At 40.0% G+C, this 15555-nt stretch overlaps 1 protein-coding gene across 16 annotated transcripts in view; it reads right to left on the bottom strand.

Annotated features, from left to right (window-relative positions):
• Positions 1 to 15555, bottom strand: part of ZEB2 (zinc finger E-box binding homeobox 2) — a 130984-nt gene that overhangs the window by 88213 nt on the left and 27216 nt on the right. For 5 of the 16 annotated variants that reach the window (XM_036253602.1, XM_036253600.1, XM_036253601.1 and 2 more), the window contains one exon: positions 14718 to 14868. The exons of the other annotated variants lie outside the window; for them this stretch is intronic. In XM_036253602.1, coding sequence (XP_036109495.1) covers positions 14718 to 14793 — 76 coding nt within the window. In that variant the 5' untranslated portion in view covers positions 14794 to 14868. The remainder of the gene's footprint in view (positions 1 to 14717; positions 14869 to 15555) is intronic. 16 annotated transcript variants of the gene reach the window in all.

Consider the following 15555-nt stretch of genomic DNA (forward strand, 5'->3'; position numbering starts at 1 on the left):
AGAAGAGACAAAGGAAGAGCATGTGTGTGGGGAGAGGCGCTCGGGTTTCATTCCGTCACCCATGGATGCCCTGCCAGGGTTTCCCACCTGAGACAGATTGCGACGCATGTTCGGCTCACTCATGCACGAGAAGCAATACACAAGTTCGGTGTAGAGCCACTTTAAAAGCTCATCGGGTGCACACTTTACTTGTACAAAATACCTTATTCATGACGGAGCAGTGAGGGCCTAGGTAATTACTTGAATCAAGGTGGCCTCAGAAGTGTTTAAATCTACAAGGACACTTAGATCATGAATAATGCAAAATAATTTGCATCTAAATTTTTTAAGTGTTCTTTATTCAAAAACTAAAATGCAGTACCGGATTAAAGTTTGATGAGTGAAAGCTGAGCACTTCGTACCCACTGTGAAATGTCTCCTATATGTGGAAATTATTTCAGACAGTGGTGAAGGGACAGAAGAGGTTTTTCTTGATTTTTTTGTTTGTTTGTTTTAAATATAAATTGTGATTAAATCACACTTTGTTTAAACCTAACTGGCTTAAGGTTTTTGTGATGGCTACTATCAAGGTAGTTCCCAAGTTTGCCTATTTATCAAATACAAGTCTCAATTTCAATCCAGCCCTTAGGAAACACAATGAAAACACTTATTTTCTTAGACCAAGTAATTTGCCAAACAAAATAACATTTGTATTTAATGCGAATGCAATGCAACTTCCTTATTCTCTCACCTACAATTTTTTATGGGAATTCTTCTTTTGGAATCACTAGACACAAAATATCTCTGTTCTCACAAAAACTTGGGATACCTTATTTCATTTCCTGGTTATTAAATTTATACTGTTGGGTAAATATAGATTATTGAATATGTCACTGATAAATGTTCAGTGAACAGCTAAGCAGTATCAATATGTTAACCTGTACTTTTTTAGGGACACAAGATTGAAAAGCTGAAAATCACTTAAGCACACAAAGGCAACTTAGTTACAATAGCTTATCAAAATGCTTATTCCCTAAAACAAATTTTCTTCACCTAGTTTCCTAAAGTTGAACATTTTGAACATATGTCAAAGGAGAGCTATAGTAAGGTTGAATTTTGACACTTTTAATTTATAAATTATTTTTGTCAAAGGGAAGTAAATTATAATTTAAAAAATAATTTTTACTTTTATTTTGATAAATTTCTACAACTAATTGTCACTTGGGCTGCATAACGTGTCCTAGAAATTCACCGTATTTGCATTTTATTTAATTTTGTGAACATCTGAGAAACCACAATTGAAGAAACTTCCATTGTTTCTTGGATTCTTTTGCCATGTGGTAGGGAACTCTCCTGGCCCTTCTTTTCTACCTGAGATAAAAGTAAAGTTCAATTAGAAAATAGGCCTTTCTTGTCTGGTTCACAGGCATCCTTCACGGCTGTGTGGATTCAGACAGCTGAAATGCAGGTAGCAAAGGCACTAGAAGTCCTACCAGGCTAGCAGTAGGCCTGACCTTCCAAGTTAATTTTCAAGGTAGGCCGCTCTGCAATCGCAGCATCTAAACTTTAAAGGCCCTTGCAAAGGAAAATTATTTTCCTGCTCTAGCCCTTATAAAGTATAAAGACTCCCCATTTATTGCATGCTCCAAAGCAGCCCTCTGCTTTATTGGAATTTTAGATGAGTGTGTTTGCCACGCTCTCGGTGAGTGGGTACGCTTTTTTTTTGAACAATGAAAACATTTTTAAACTCATTGAACAAAGATTTCCCCAGCAACAGACCCCCTGCTCAGCAGGTCACCTATCTTTGCGACAGTTTTTCTTTTCCCACGCTAACCCCAGGGCTCATTTGCATAAGGGCTCCGTTGTGACAATTAGTTTCAGGTGAGCTGATTTCTATGCCGCGAGCCCAAGACGATGCACAAGCCCTGGGCCCCCCTGATCCTGGTCCTAATTGCGACTGACTGGCACCAGACACAATCATCTTCTTGATTCAGCAAATTGTCCTGCTAGTAGCTTGTTGTGACCCCGCAAAGCACAAATCATATCATGTCAGTCCAGCTTAGTAAACAACAAATAAAATACACTCTGAATGAACTTAATAATGTCTTTTTCATATTTTAGGCACATTTGACTCAATGAACGCAAATGAAAGCAACAGTCTAACTTTTTGTCGTTGTTGGGGATGGTATTGTGGCTCCCCATAAAACTTTTTAGGAAACGGGACTGCCCCCACATCTCAATTCCATGGCTCCAGAGCCCTCTCACCTGGGAGACAGTCCCCAGGTAAAATAACTGGCTGCTTTCAAATTTCTCGTAGCTTTGTTGTTGTGGAAATAAGTAACGTGCTCTCTCATCATCTCTGAAGCTACAGGGTACATCAATATGCACATTAGCAGAGTTCCCTGTAGTCCCTCCTAGACAGGAAAGCATTCGGAGCCAATGAGATTTCACATCTCTGCATAGCAACCTAAGTTAAGGAAGAACTTCTTTAATTCTAGGAAGCAAGAGGGGGAAAAGATGGGTGACTTAGCATTTAAAGAATGTTTAGGGACAACTGTTTCTGAAATATTACCTGCCCCCACATTCTGTCTGCAATCCTGAACTTCAGTTTCTTTGCAATGTCTTGAAGATTCCTTCTTCCCTGATGGTAGGGATTCTGCCTGCCACGCTGTCCTCTTACTTAGTTACCTGCCTGTCATCTCTAGTTTCTCTACATGCTAAAGTTTAAAAAAATAAAAAAAGAACAAGTGCAGTAAATGCTCCAAGAGCCATTTGGCAATTTTTCCTCGTCCCTGTAAAATAAGTATTGTCATTCCCATGGCATTTTTCTTTCCTTCAGGTGGTTGTACATAAGCATTCGTTTTCATGATACGAAAGACATATCCATTCATATCCTGTCTAGAACTAAAAAAGTTTTCAGACACATAGTTACTTTTGAGAATTTATTTCAATCTGGTGTCTAACAAATTTAGGATTGCTTGTTTGTATGGCAACACATTGATTTTGCTTTTTCCTTCAGGCATTTAAATATTTGAAGTGAAGATCTTGGAAGGGGTCAGGGATAATGGAAGGAAACAGGAGAGAAGGATGAGGAAAGAAGGAAGGAAAAAGCGATTAGATCCAATTGAGCATTGAAGAGAATTGCGTTAGGTTCTTAACTTTTGCATTTATGGCAGAGGGATTGTCTATCCTTTCTGATAAACGAATCCTCTGCAGGGCCCTTCCCTCCTCTGTCCCTGGTCACACAGCTACTCCTGGGGGGCAAGGAGTGACGGGAAGGGCAGATTACCAATTTCCTCCTTCTCCTTATGCCTGTTATGATTGTTCACCCTGTTTTCACAGTGACACAGAAATAGTATTGCCAAGGCTTTACATTAAGTCAGTTAAAGAGGGAGACTAGAAATAGCTGGGGGAGCCCATGGAGGACACATTTAGACCATCCAGAGCAGGCAAGTATTCTAATCCAAATAAATGAGTATACAGTATCAAGGTAAAGAGCTGTCTGTGGAAGGAGCTACACAATTTGATTTCTAAAATACAATCTACAAAAACACCTTTGATATGCAAAATCTGTAAACCAAACCAAACTAAAAACTGAAGAGGTCTTTCGTATAAGAAATGCAAATTACTATCTAGAGTTACGTTTTGCCATAGATGTTTGGATATGATTCTCGCTTTACATGAATTATGAATTTACTGGAGGAACAGTTTCAAAAAATGCTGATGGCCTCTCGCCCCTTTCTCCCACTCCCTGCAGTGCTTGGATCCTGCAGACACAGAGAGAAGCATCAGGGTCACCTCACCTTTCAGGAAACTTGAAAAAGTTAAAAATTGCTCCTTCTTGTACGTCTCATTCCTACTTTCAATGCTTTTAGTTCCATAACTCTGATTCACTGTTTTTTCTCCTTCCCATTTCCCACTTTCTCCTTGTTCACTGTTTTTTTGCAGCTTTTCTCTCTCCCCCTCTCTCTTTGGTTCCTTGTGAATGGCTTCCTCTGCTGCGTCAGCGCCGTTGTGGTGGTCCAAGTCATGTCTTTCCTGACTCATTTCCTTTCCACCTCCACCTACCATGGTTCTCACCTCATTCTACTTTCCACACATGCCTTCTTTCCCTTTTATATCACTTCTCTTCCTGCCTCTTAAAATCCAAAGATTTCTTTTACTAATTTCTTGCATTTGTTATTGAGGTAAAATTAGTCTATAGCATTATATGCATTTCAGGCGTACAACCTAGTAAGTCATCTTTGTACACACTACTAATTGATCACCCCAATACATCTAATCACCTTTTGTGACCATACAAATGACCCCTTCACCTATTCCGTCCAACCCCCAAGCCTCTTCCTCTCTGGCAACCACTGATGTGTTCCCTGTATCTATGGGTTCTGGTTTGCTTTGTTTATTTGTTTTGGTTTTTTTGGATTCCACATATAAGTGAAACCATATGGTATTTGTCTTTCTCTGTCTGACTTATTTCACTCAGCAAAATATTCACTAGGCCCATCCATGGTGTCCCAAGTCGCAAGGTTTCCTTCTTTTTATGGCTAAGTAATACTCCGTTGTGTGTGAGTGTGTGTGTGTGTGTGTACATATTAATAAGAGCTGGAAACAATGTAAATGTACACACACACACACACACACACACACACATCACATCTTTATCCATTCACTAATCAGTGAACATTTAGGTTGTTTCTAGCTCTTTCTAATTTCTATTCTTTCCTTATAACCATGTTAATTGCCTTGCTTGTAATCCAAAGTTGTTGATCCTGCCTTCCCAGAGATTGGCGATTAATATTTGTTTTCCTTTTTAGCTTCTAAATTCCCGAAGACATTCCTTCCTATGTTTCCGTATTCACCACCTTCCCCTCTCCTGCAGTCGGCTCAGATTTCGGGCCTGGAGGCTCTTCTCCCTCACTTCCTACTTGTTGCTTCCTCTGCAGTACTTCCCACTTCTGTCCCACCTCTGGGAGACAGGTGTCACTTCTCACAGTACCACACAGTATTCTCATCTTTTATTTCTCCTTATATTTCTTCTCAGCTCTCTCTAATCTCTTTTTTCAATACTTCTTTTACTTTGTTACTTTACAGTTTAACTCTCCCCTAATCTTATTTTTCCATAAACATTGGTCTGCCTAGTTTATAATTTTTTGGCCCCTTATCCATCTATATCATTATTTTATTGTAAAACTTGCATCTTAACTTGTTCCCTGTGCTATCCATGAATTGTTGTTTTTTAAATATTTTTTTCTTTATTGGTTTTAGAGAGAGAGGGAGACAGAGAGATAAAAACATCGATGAGAGAGAACATCGATGAGAGAGAACATCGATTGGCCGCCTCCTGCACGCCCCCTCCCTGGGAATCTGGCCCACAACCTGGGCATGTGCCCTGACTGGGAATCAAACTGGCGACCTCTTGGTGCATGGGTCGATGCTCAACCACTGAGCCACACTGGCTGGGCTTTTTTTTTTTTTTTTTTGCATTTATCTTTAGATAGAGCAGGAAGGAGAGACAGAGGAAGAGAGAGAAACATCCATGTGAGAGAGACACATCGAGTGGCTGCCACCCACACAACCCCAACCAGGGCCGGGGACAAACTGCAACCAAGGTACATGCCCTTAGCGGGAACCGAACCCAGGCCTCTCCGGTCCACGGGCTGATGCTCTAACTGCTGAGCCAAACTGGCCAGGGCCAGTTTTTATACATGTATTAGCTTCCCTTAATAAAAATCCAGCATTGACTTAAGAAGAGCTACAAAAAAAAATTCATCATCCAACTTAAAAAACATTGAGACAATTTGCCCATTCATAAGAAAAAAAGTCATTGTTTAGGTAAGATGTCTGTCTACCTACCTACCTACTTGCCTGCCTCCTACGACTCTGGAAACCTAAGTATGCCATAGAAGGCACCTATCTAAAACCAGAGGCTGCAGTTTTGATTCCTGGCTCCTCCATGTATTAAGTCATCGGGCCAGCTTTCTAATAGTTTAACAATTTTTCTGAATCTCAGATTCCTTGTTTAATACCTCTCTGTTTATCTCCTAGAATTGTTATGAAGATCAAATAAGATATTTCTGTCAAAGCACTTTGTACAATATTAAACACTCTATACCCATTCGTTACAAGTGTTGCTCTTTGTGTTCACACTGAACCTATCTGAAAAAGGGGTTGATAAAAGAGTGGTTTTCTAAATCAATGTAATTTCTTTAATTTTGAAGAAGAGCAAGTAGCTCCTAGGCCAACATAATTCATTGGCAATCATATGATCAGAAAAAAATTTAGGAACCACAATATTTAAAGAGAAGATTAGAGATGTTAGTTAAGTGGGAGATGTGAAAATATGCTGTGTTAACTGAAGGGGCCTACATTATTTGCTTTGGGTTTTAAAGAGTTAATTTGGGGATAATTTATAAAATACTTGCAGAGTTTGCTGGGTAGACAACAGTCAAACCTTTCCTGTGACTACCCTCAAAGCAACCTTTTCTCAGCTACACCTGCCTCCCCCATCAGATTTCAAAGTAAGTGTGCGTTCCAAATAGGACTGTTTATTTGATCAAAATATCTCCAACTTTATGTGATGCTTATTTTATAGACAGATGTTTTAGCATTCTGCTGTGTATGTTGACATCACTTGGACAGAAGCAGGGTCACACACTCAAAGGTCTCCACACGCTCAGCAGGTGAAGCAGGTGGCTGATCCCTCTCATGGGGTATCCAGAGTATTTCCCTCAGTCTTTCCACGTGGCCACGTGTGCCAGAGATGTCAGATCTTCCGAGTTCTCCAGAGGAGCTGGAGATCTAGATTTCTGAGGGAAACTGCTCAGTTTTTCAATATTGGCAATGAATTCAAATGTGTTTAAAATACTTCATGAGCCAAACCAAACACATCTGTCAGACACCAGTTTGCAATCTCTGTCCAATCCCTACATTTTACAGCTAAGGACACGAGGCCCAGAGAGGTGAAGGGATATGCCACGGCCATGCTGAGGCTGGATGGCAGGGCTGGGGGCACCAGAGGTCCAAGTCTTCGGAACCGAGTCCAGCCCTTTTCCATGATCCCAGGTCGCGATCCCAGAGCTCCACAGGCCAGCTGGTTTGCTGGAACGCAAACTGGTAGAAGACATGTGGCTCAACCAGAAAAGGCTCCTTCTGGACTTCTCCCACCCAACATTCTCCCTGACGGCCACAGCCTCTGCTCGTGAAGCTACATGTGGAGAAGGTAGATGCTGACAAGGGGCCAGGAGCCCAGGGCCTTTCACTCTGTCCCGGAGACTCTCCTGTCCTCCACGGACTCCTACCAGCGACTCTTCCTTCTCACCACCCTCTCCACGCCAACACGGGCTTGCTCACCTTTGGAACGGGACTGGGGTAGGGACCCACTAACTGCCAAGTGCATGTCAATACCAGGTGAAACCTGCTCTGAGCGTTCTGCCCAGCCTGCACGGGAGTTACAGAAACACCTCACCTAAAAAAGCAGCTGTCCAATCTTCCTACAAGACACAGAAGCAGTAACACCGAAGAGTCCTGGCTTCAGAACGTGTGGCTCCATGCAGGTCACCACATAAGCACCCCGGACTCTCCGGTTCCAGCCACGTCACTCCGGGTGTTCACAACGACTGAAACCTGACGCTTCTGAGCAGAGCATCTTTTACCGGAAAATAAGACATCATCTCACACTGGATGTGGGGAGAAAACGATCAACAACCACAACCAAGGAATGAACATTCAAGACAGGATCCTGTCCCTGATCTGGAGTCGGAAGATCGGGGTTCAAATCCTAGTTCCGCCAGCTCTGTTTCCGTTTCTACCCGACAAGGGAGGAGGCCTATAAGGAGAACAGTTCAATTCTGTTTTCTTCCAAAGTCCTGAAAATATAGGAATGCTCTCTGGGGAAAGTATTTTGAGTTATTAAATACCAGTCAGATTATACAATAATTTTTAAATAGCAAAGGATGTATAGATAAGTAATAATTTATATTATCATCTAATTCCAAATATTTGAAAATCGAGTGGGGGCATTTTCAGAACCAGAAGATCTGCTAGAATTTTAAAAAATAAATTTGGACTACGTGGGTATGTATTCTCACTTACCTAAGTCAGTATTTGGATGAAAAGAAAAGAATTTTAATACTCAGGGAACCAATCAGCTGGATATTCCTTTAAGAAAACTGTTCCAAGAAACCATAAAATCAACTAACACTGCCTTCTCTCTTCTTTTCCTTTTCTTCTTAGCTTACAAAAGTAAAAGGAATCAATAATTTAACCCTCGCAAAGAGGGAAAAATATTTTTGAGTCAGTGTTATTTTTCGAAACCTCTGAGTTTCTTACCCTTTAATTTGTCTCATACCCTCACTGACATATATCTTTACCTTATACTGTAAGTGGCCCTTCAGATGAACCTAGAAATCTGATTATGAAGTTTGAGGTACCCAGACCCCACCTGAGTTTACAAAACTTTAATAGTTGGTTCAAAAGGACACTTGAAAAAGAACAACACATAACCAAGCATTTTAAAAAAACAAAACTTTGCTCGAAAAGATCCCTTTATTGTATTTATACCTCACCTCTTACTAACCCTTTCATGTTGATCATAAAAATGTAGGTTTTTACCTTTTTTTTTTTTTTTGGTCTACATTAAAAATAGTCTTGCCCCGGCAGGCTGCTCTATGGTTAGAGCGTCGGCTCAAGGACTGAAGAGTAGAAGATTCGATTCCTGGTCAAGGGCACGTACCTCAGTTGCAGGTTCGATCCCCGACCCCAGCCGGGGTTGTGTGGGAGGCAACAATCGATGTGTCTCTGTCACATCAATGTTTCTCTTTCTCTCTCTCTTCCTCCCACTTTATCTAAAAATCAATGAAAAAATATCATCGGTGAGGATTAAAAAACCAAAGTCTTTCTTTCTTTCATGAGAAAGAAAATGTCAAAATACTAAAATAGTTTTTGAAATAAAGAATACAATGTGTTTTTCTCAACTGCACTTTTTTGCAAAATAAGAGAATGGTTATTCAAGTGGAACTTGGCCATTAATTTTATCCGCTCCTTATTTCCATGTGGATTCTTTTAAAAACTAGAACTACCTTGATCATGGTTTGATTACAAATCCCGAAAACAATTATGGAAATGATCTTTAATATAATAATATATTTTACTGACTGTCTCAGCTTTTTCATTCCAACAACTGAAACAGAGACAATTCTTTGCATGTTGAAATGTGTAATTATCGTGTATCCAAAAGGGAGGGTGTAATTTTCACATCTGATTACAAGGGAAGGGTGTAAGTGAAGCTGCCTGGGTAAACTTATACTTGTTTACAAAGAGCAATACCTTTGATATTAAAAACTCAAAACATGCAAAACACTGAGAAAAATCAAGATTAGCATGCACAAAACTAAACAAAAACTTAAGTATTTTTCTTGGCCCTGCTACAAAAATAAAGTCAGTTCTTCTGAACTTGTGTTAGTTGACTCATTTCTGATGATTTTAAGACTCAAACTATTAAACTATACTATTAAAAGGTTGAGAAACTCAAGCACTGAATTTAATTTAAAAGAAAACTTCAAATTCTCATTATGCCCATAGACCTACGTGGTCAGCTTAAACAAGAGAATGACTTTCATCTCAATAGAACACACTTTCCTAAATACAATCATTGCTTTCGAGATAAGGTGTTTTTGATGTTTTTATATCCCTAGATTATCTTTTTTTTTTACGTCTGATTTACCTTTGATAAAATCAACTTATGCTCATGTGCACTTACAGTATGGACATATAGGAAGGAATAATATGAAGTGGTACCTATCACTTAGCAAGAAAATTAAAGACAGATACAAGACTACTCAACAGGTAGAAAAAGAAAAACTGCCTTAACAGCCAACATTTATTAGGAATGATTTTGCATGATATATAATCATGATTGGTAAGTAATTGTGGTAGATCGACGGTCCGGCTGCTGTGACTCAGTGGTTGAGTGTTGACCCATGCACTAGGAAGTTGCCAGTCTGATTCCCATTCAGGCACCTACCCAGGTTGTGGGTCAAATCCCCAGTGAGGGGCATGCAGGAGGTGGCTAATCGATGTTCTCTCTCATCAATGTTTCTATCTCTCTCTCCCTCTCCTATTAAAATCAATAAAGAAAAAAATAAAAAAAGATTGATGTTGAATATTAAGCATACTTAATATTCCTGTTGAATCTCAAAAACCAAGCAAGAAAAGAAAATAAAGAGAAGGGGGAAAATGAACTTAGTTATCTTTTTAGCTTTGTAATTACATAGAAGGAATTGGATTTGTTAGAATGCTATTAAGTTATGTTAGGTTTTCAAATGCAATACTAATGGCAAGGCTGATTTTTGGTATACTTTAGAAATTAGGGGTGGTTTTTTTTGTAATTTGCCAAATCAAACTTGACAAGCAAGAAGTTTAAAAAAAAAATAAAAGCTACCAAATGATTAAGATTTAAGCATAACTGCAACTGAATTTATTAAAAATTATTCTGTTAAAAAGGAACTAGGCCCTAGTCAGTGTGCTCAGTTGGGTGGAGCATCGTCCTGTACACCAAAAGGTTTCAGGTTCTGATTCCCAGGGCTCTGTGGAGGCAACTGATCCATGTTTCTCTCTCCCCCTTCCTCTCGCTCTCAGATCAATTAAAATGAAAAGAACTAGGCTCCTCATTCCTCAATTGACATAGCCTAAAGCATTTTAGTGATAGTCAGAGCTTAACTTTTATAAGATCTTAGCTTTTTCCCCCTTTATATAGGATTTCACTGAGTCTTGCATTCTGCTTTCCATTAAAGCAAAAAGCAAAACACCTGACATAAATCTCCTTCCTCTTCTAGTTCAGTGGGCGTGCCTAACCCCTGGCCTGAGTACATGGGTGGGAGATGACCTGGGTGTGTCTGGATGGGGAGGAGGTTGGGGGAACTGCTGTTTCTAGGTAGTTCGGAGGTATCCACCACGGCACACCCGTTTCCACAGCACACCAATCAATGCTTAGGGCAAAGCACATTTCTCACTGTGTTGTTAGAGTACATTTGCTTATATTTTGCACAATTTTAATTTAACCATATTGATCAAACTGAACACTCAATAAGACCCTAGGCACCTTAGGCTTATTAAAATTAGTCAACATGAAGCAAGTAAGCAAGGAAATAATGGAAACTGTTTGGAGATTTAAATACAGTGGAACCCACTTAAATAAATACCTGTTAATGAAATAAATCTATTAAATGAATTTATTTTCTCTGAACCAAATCAAAATACATAGAGCAATACTCAAGGGGACCTTTAAATAAATACTGCTCAAATGAATAAGCATCTTAAATGGACATGCTTCTCCTGAAAGGCAAATCGTATTTTCATGTTCTCTAAGGTTAATTAAAGCAAAAAGTCCACGTTGATTTTTTTTTTTTTGGATGCATTGTCATTCTTTGGAATTAAGCAGGAAAAAGTTGCTTAAATAACAATATTTTAATAATATAAATATTATTTTCCTGAAGGGTAATTGCCTGTGGGTCAGTGTGTGTGTGTGTGTGTGTGTGTGTGTGTGTGCGCGCGGGCGCGCGTGCGCACGTGCCATGGGAACTGGGCCCGTGGGGGACAAACCTTTGAATCTCACAGAGACATGTACTATCAACTTTCAACCTATCACTTATTTGCCTCTTTGGGAAGTTCTGTTATGTCTCAAACATGGCTGAAAGGCGTGATTCAACTCCTTTAACTCTAAGAATCAACTCCTTTAACTCTAAGGATGATTTACAACAAGAGTTTGTTGGCACATTCAGGGTGCTCAAAATAATGTTTTCTTTTTAAAAAAGACATACCTACTTTTTTTGTGTGGCTAAAAAACACACAGCATGCCACCTACCCTATGAACACACGTTCCGGTATGCAGTGCGGTCCCGTTCGCTATACGCGCATGGTACAGCTGACTCCAGAACTCACACAAATGCTTTCCAACGTGAAGTTCATGCCGGACCACATCTTTAACTGATCAGGCCTCCCCTTTTCTCACAGGGGTTGACCTACGGTGGTATGTTATTATAATAAAAGCAAAAATGCAACACACATTGAAGTCTTAAAGCGGTAATATCTTTTAAAATACAGTGGGCACACAATTTGCAAAGATGCTTTTCAGACCCCCTTTATCTAGCATTGCTTTAGTGGGCCTTGTTTATTCATTCTTTTTTCCCCTGGCCTAGTCAAAGACATTAGCTCTTTCCCCTAAGCAAAAACGCTCCTATCATGAATCAGGCAACTAGTAGGAGACTGCTGGCCAGGTTTCACCCCACTAAAATTCTAATCTATACTTTGTCTTTTAGAATTAAAGAGAAAATGCGTATCAGCAGAATCTCCTCTCCACTTTATTTCATTTATAAATTACAAGAATGATGCTATTATATATTATTAATTTCTGCTGTTCTCCAACTCTGCTGCAGCAGTGAGCTGCGGATGTTGGAACGGTGTAATTATGTTCTAGTAGGGTAGCCATCCGTTTCCTTTCAAAAATTTACAGGATTCTTAATCACGCTGCTCATTTGGGTGCGCAGCAGCGAGGATGGCGGAACACAAACAGGGCACGTTCGTTTACATAGGAACACCTGCTTAGCATGATAGCAGATGTCAGTCAGTGAGCAGAACACAAAAGGAAAAAAAATACCAACAACAGCAAACTCGCACCCTTTTGATTTGGTGCAAGATCTTTCTTTGCAGGAGCGTGGGCAACAGTGGACATTCCTTCTAAAACACCAGCAAAGTCTCTGAAATTCCCAAGTGGTATTTGTGGCTAACATGTCAGAGAGAAAGAGGGTTTTGTGCTCTTGTGTTCTGGTATGGACTCTGACTCTAGTCTTTGGAGGAATTACTACACCTACCCTGCCTCAGCTTCCTGATCAGTAAGGGGTTGGATAGCCTAAATGAAAACGCAGTTCCCCAAAGCATATCACTGTTGGAAGTGATGTCAGAGTAAGAGTGTGGCTCTCACCAGACCCCACTGCTGTCCCTTAGCAGCTGTGTGACATCAGTCAAGTTATTTAACCTTGCTATAAGTCAGTTTCCTGATTTGTAACATCTACTGAGAAATTTAAATGAGATAATGTATACAAAGTACCTGCCACATAGTGAGAATATATTAAATGGCGGCTATATTATTATTACTGTCATCATCATTATCATTACTTTATTTCGATCCTTGCAGAAACGCTCCTACTCAACATGTTATTTATTAAAAGTCTGGAATGACAACCAACTGAAATCTCTCGCAGAGATCATCATAAAAGTGATATTTTTGATGTGTGAAGTTCTGTAAGATTATTATAATGGCACCTATTACTGTTATTTTATAGTTAGAGAGCCTGTCATCATTTCCACTACATTTTCGGGGATTTATATCTGAACCGTAAAAAAGGTTTTCTGGGCTGTACCCTGCCTGCAAAAGGGCCTCAGTGGCCTGAAGTGCTTTCTAGAACTCTGACACAATTAAAACGAGGCCACGGAAAGGAAAAAATTAGAAGTTCGCCGTCCATATGCCCACCCCACCCTTCCAGCTCTTGCACCCTTATTTTAAGGACTTTTCAGACTCTTCTGGTATTTTCCCTTCTCACCCTTTCCTCAAAATGGTTAACATTCAAAATGGAAAACAGCGATCACACACGGGCAATGACTAATTTTCCTACGGAATTTTAGTATTCGGAGTGCGTCTGCTTGTGCAGGACTGTGCGGTAAAGGCTCCCTGAGTATGCATTGACTTGATACCCAATAATGGCTGCTAAGGAGCCGTTATGTAGTGCCGTGTCAATGATCCGTGCGTTGAGGGCTCCCTGAGTACGCATTGACACGATAGACCGGAACGGCTCAGAAGAAGCTGTTATGGTCTATCATGCCAATGATGTGCAGATATTGGCAGGGCCTCTGGCCCTTCCATGGAAATTATGGAGTCTCTGAAGGAGCTGGTGTGGGTGCCATGTGGGCGCCTTCCATGAGCTAACAGCACCCCCATTTCCCCTTCTCCGTGGGTTTACTTCAAAAGAGTCAGATCGGAAAAGTTGTCCAGTAACTTCAGGGGTCCCATGTGACATCACCAAAACAGAAGGGAGTGTTGAAGATATTCTTGCCATTTAATCTTTCGTCTCCTCTCAAAGAAACTGATACTGTTGATATTAAAAGGAGGGACAGAAGTTAAGGTGGGTTTTTTTTTTCATGTTCTTTATTATAACTATCTCTTGTCTGCTTTATGCATTTCATGTTACACATGTGTATGGTCCTGGGGAGACTTGTTGTTGTGCTAGTGATTTCATGAGATTGAAACATTTAATCCATGCAAAGAAAAATACCTTTTTATATGTCCTCAGCAGTTGAATAGGTACTCAGAGCTCAGCATATAGGAAATGGTTCAAAAAGCCTTGGGAAGAGAAGTGTAAGTTCAAGAATAAAGTTTGGATTCACACATGCTTTACCAACTTAAGGCAGTAATTAATTCACTTATGGTATTTACATGCCCCTCCTCAGATACTTATGGAGAACATGGGAATTTTAAATTCACAATTCAGTGCAAAATTTAAAATGATCTTCATTAGAATTTGAAGCTATACTCTAAACTGCTTTATATACTACCAACAGGGAGCCTCATTATGTAGTACTATATTTGGACTACCTTCTTTACATTTTGTAGCTGTAGATTTTGAATGTATTTCTGGTATGCTTAAGTAGAATCAAACAAAGTGTTTTAATCTGATCTATTAACTAACCCATCCATATAGTTGCACGGCAAACAAAGTCAAGAGACCTTAATGCATCTTCTTTTCTGGTATCTTCAAAGGACATGGAAGAAGAGAGATCTGAGAAACCCGAGCACAGAGTGGTGGTGAAGCCTTGCAGAAATGCCAAACTGGTTCATCACTAAAAAGGATGGTGGGAACAAAGAAGCAGTCAGGTTAGGCAGAAGACAACGATCGTGATTCCAAACACGATAGGTACTTCCACGTGCTCATTTCCTTGAGCAGAACCTAGCACAGTTCTCTTAAGGAACTTTGGAACTGGGATAAGAAAGACATCCACCAGCGGTGTGTAGTAAATGTTGACTGACTGACAGAAGGAGCAAGGGGGGAACTCTTCAAGTGCCAACCCAAAGTAAACACTCAGTGAATATTGAAGGGTGGGCAACATTATACACCTACTATGAGATTGATGCTTTACCTATTACCAGTATGTCCTCACAACAACCCTATTACACAGGCATTGAGAGAAATGGAGACATGGTTAAGGGTGAGCAACTTGCTCCTGGTACGAAGGAGAAAACAGTTGAGTCCAGGTGTCCAAAGCCTAGGCTCTCTTGAGCACCCACACTGCCTCTCTGTCTGCCTCCTTGACTGACAGGTCTTATAGGTATCATCGAGAAAGGTGGAAAGCCAGTTCATTTAAATATAACTAAAGAAAAAAGAAAAAGAAAAAAATCCCAAATATACAAAATGGCATAGCTGTCACTAAGTAGGGTTCAAGATATTAATAGGGTCGTAGGGAGTCTAACATAAGTTACAACAGCTTTTTTTCCTAGATATTATAATATACACTACATCTTTCATGTAC

This window comes from Molossus molossus, unplaced genomic scaffold (assembly GCF_014108415.1).
Source record: "Molossus molossus isolate mMolMol1 unplaced genomic scaffold, mMolMol1.p scaffold_m16_p_11, whole genome shotgun sequence".
In the NCBI taxonomy this organism is placed as follows: Eukaryota; Metazoa; Chordata; class Mammalia; order Chiroptera; family Molossidae; genus Molossus; species Molossus molossus.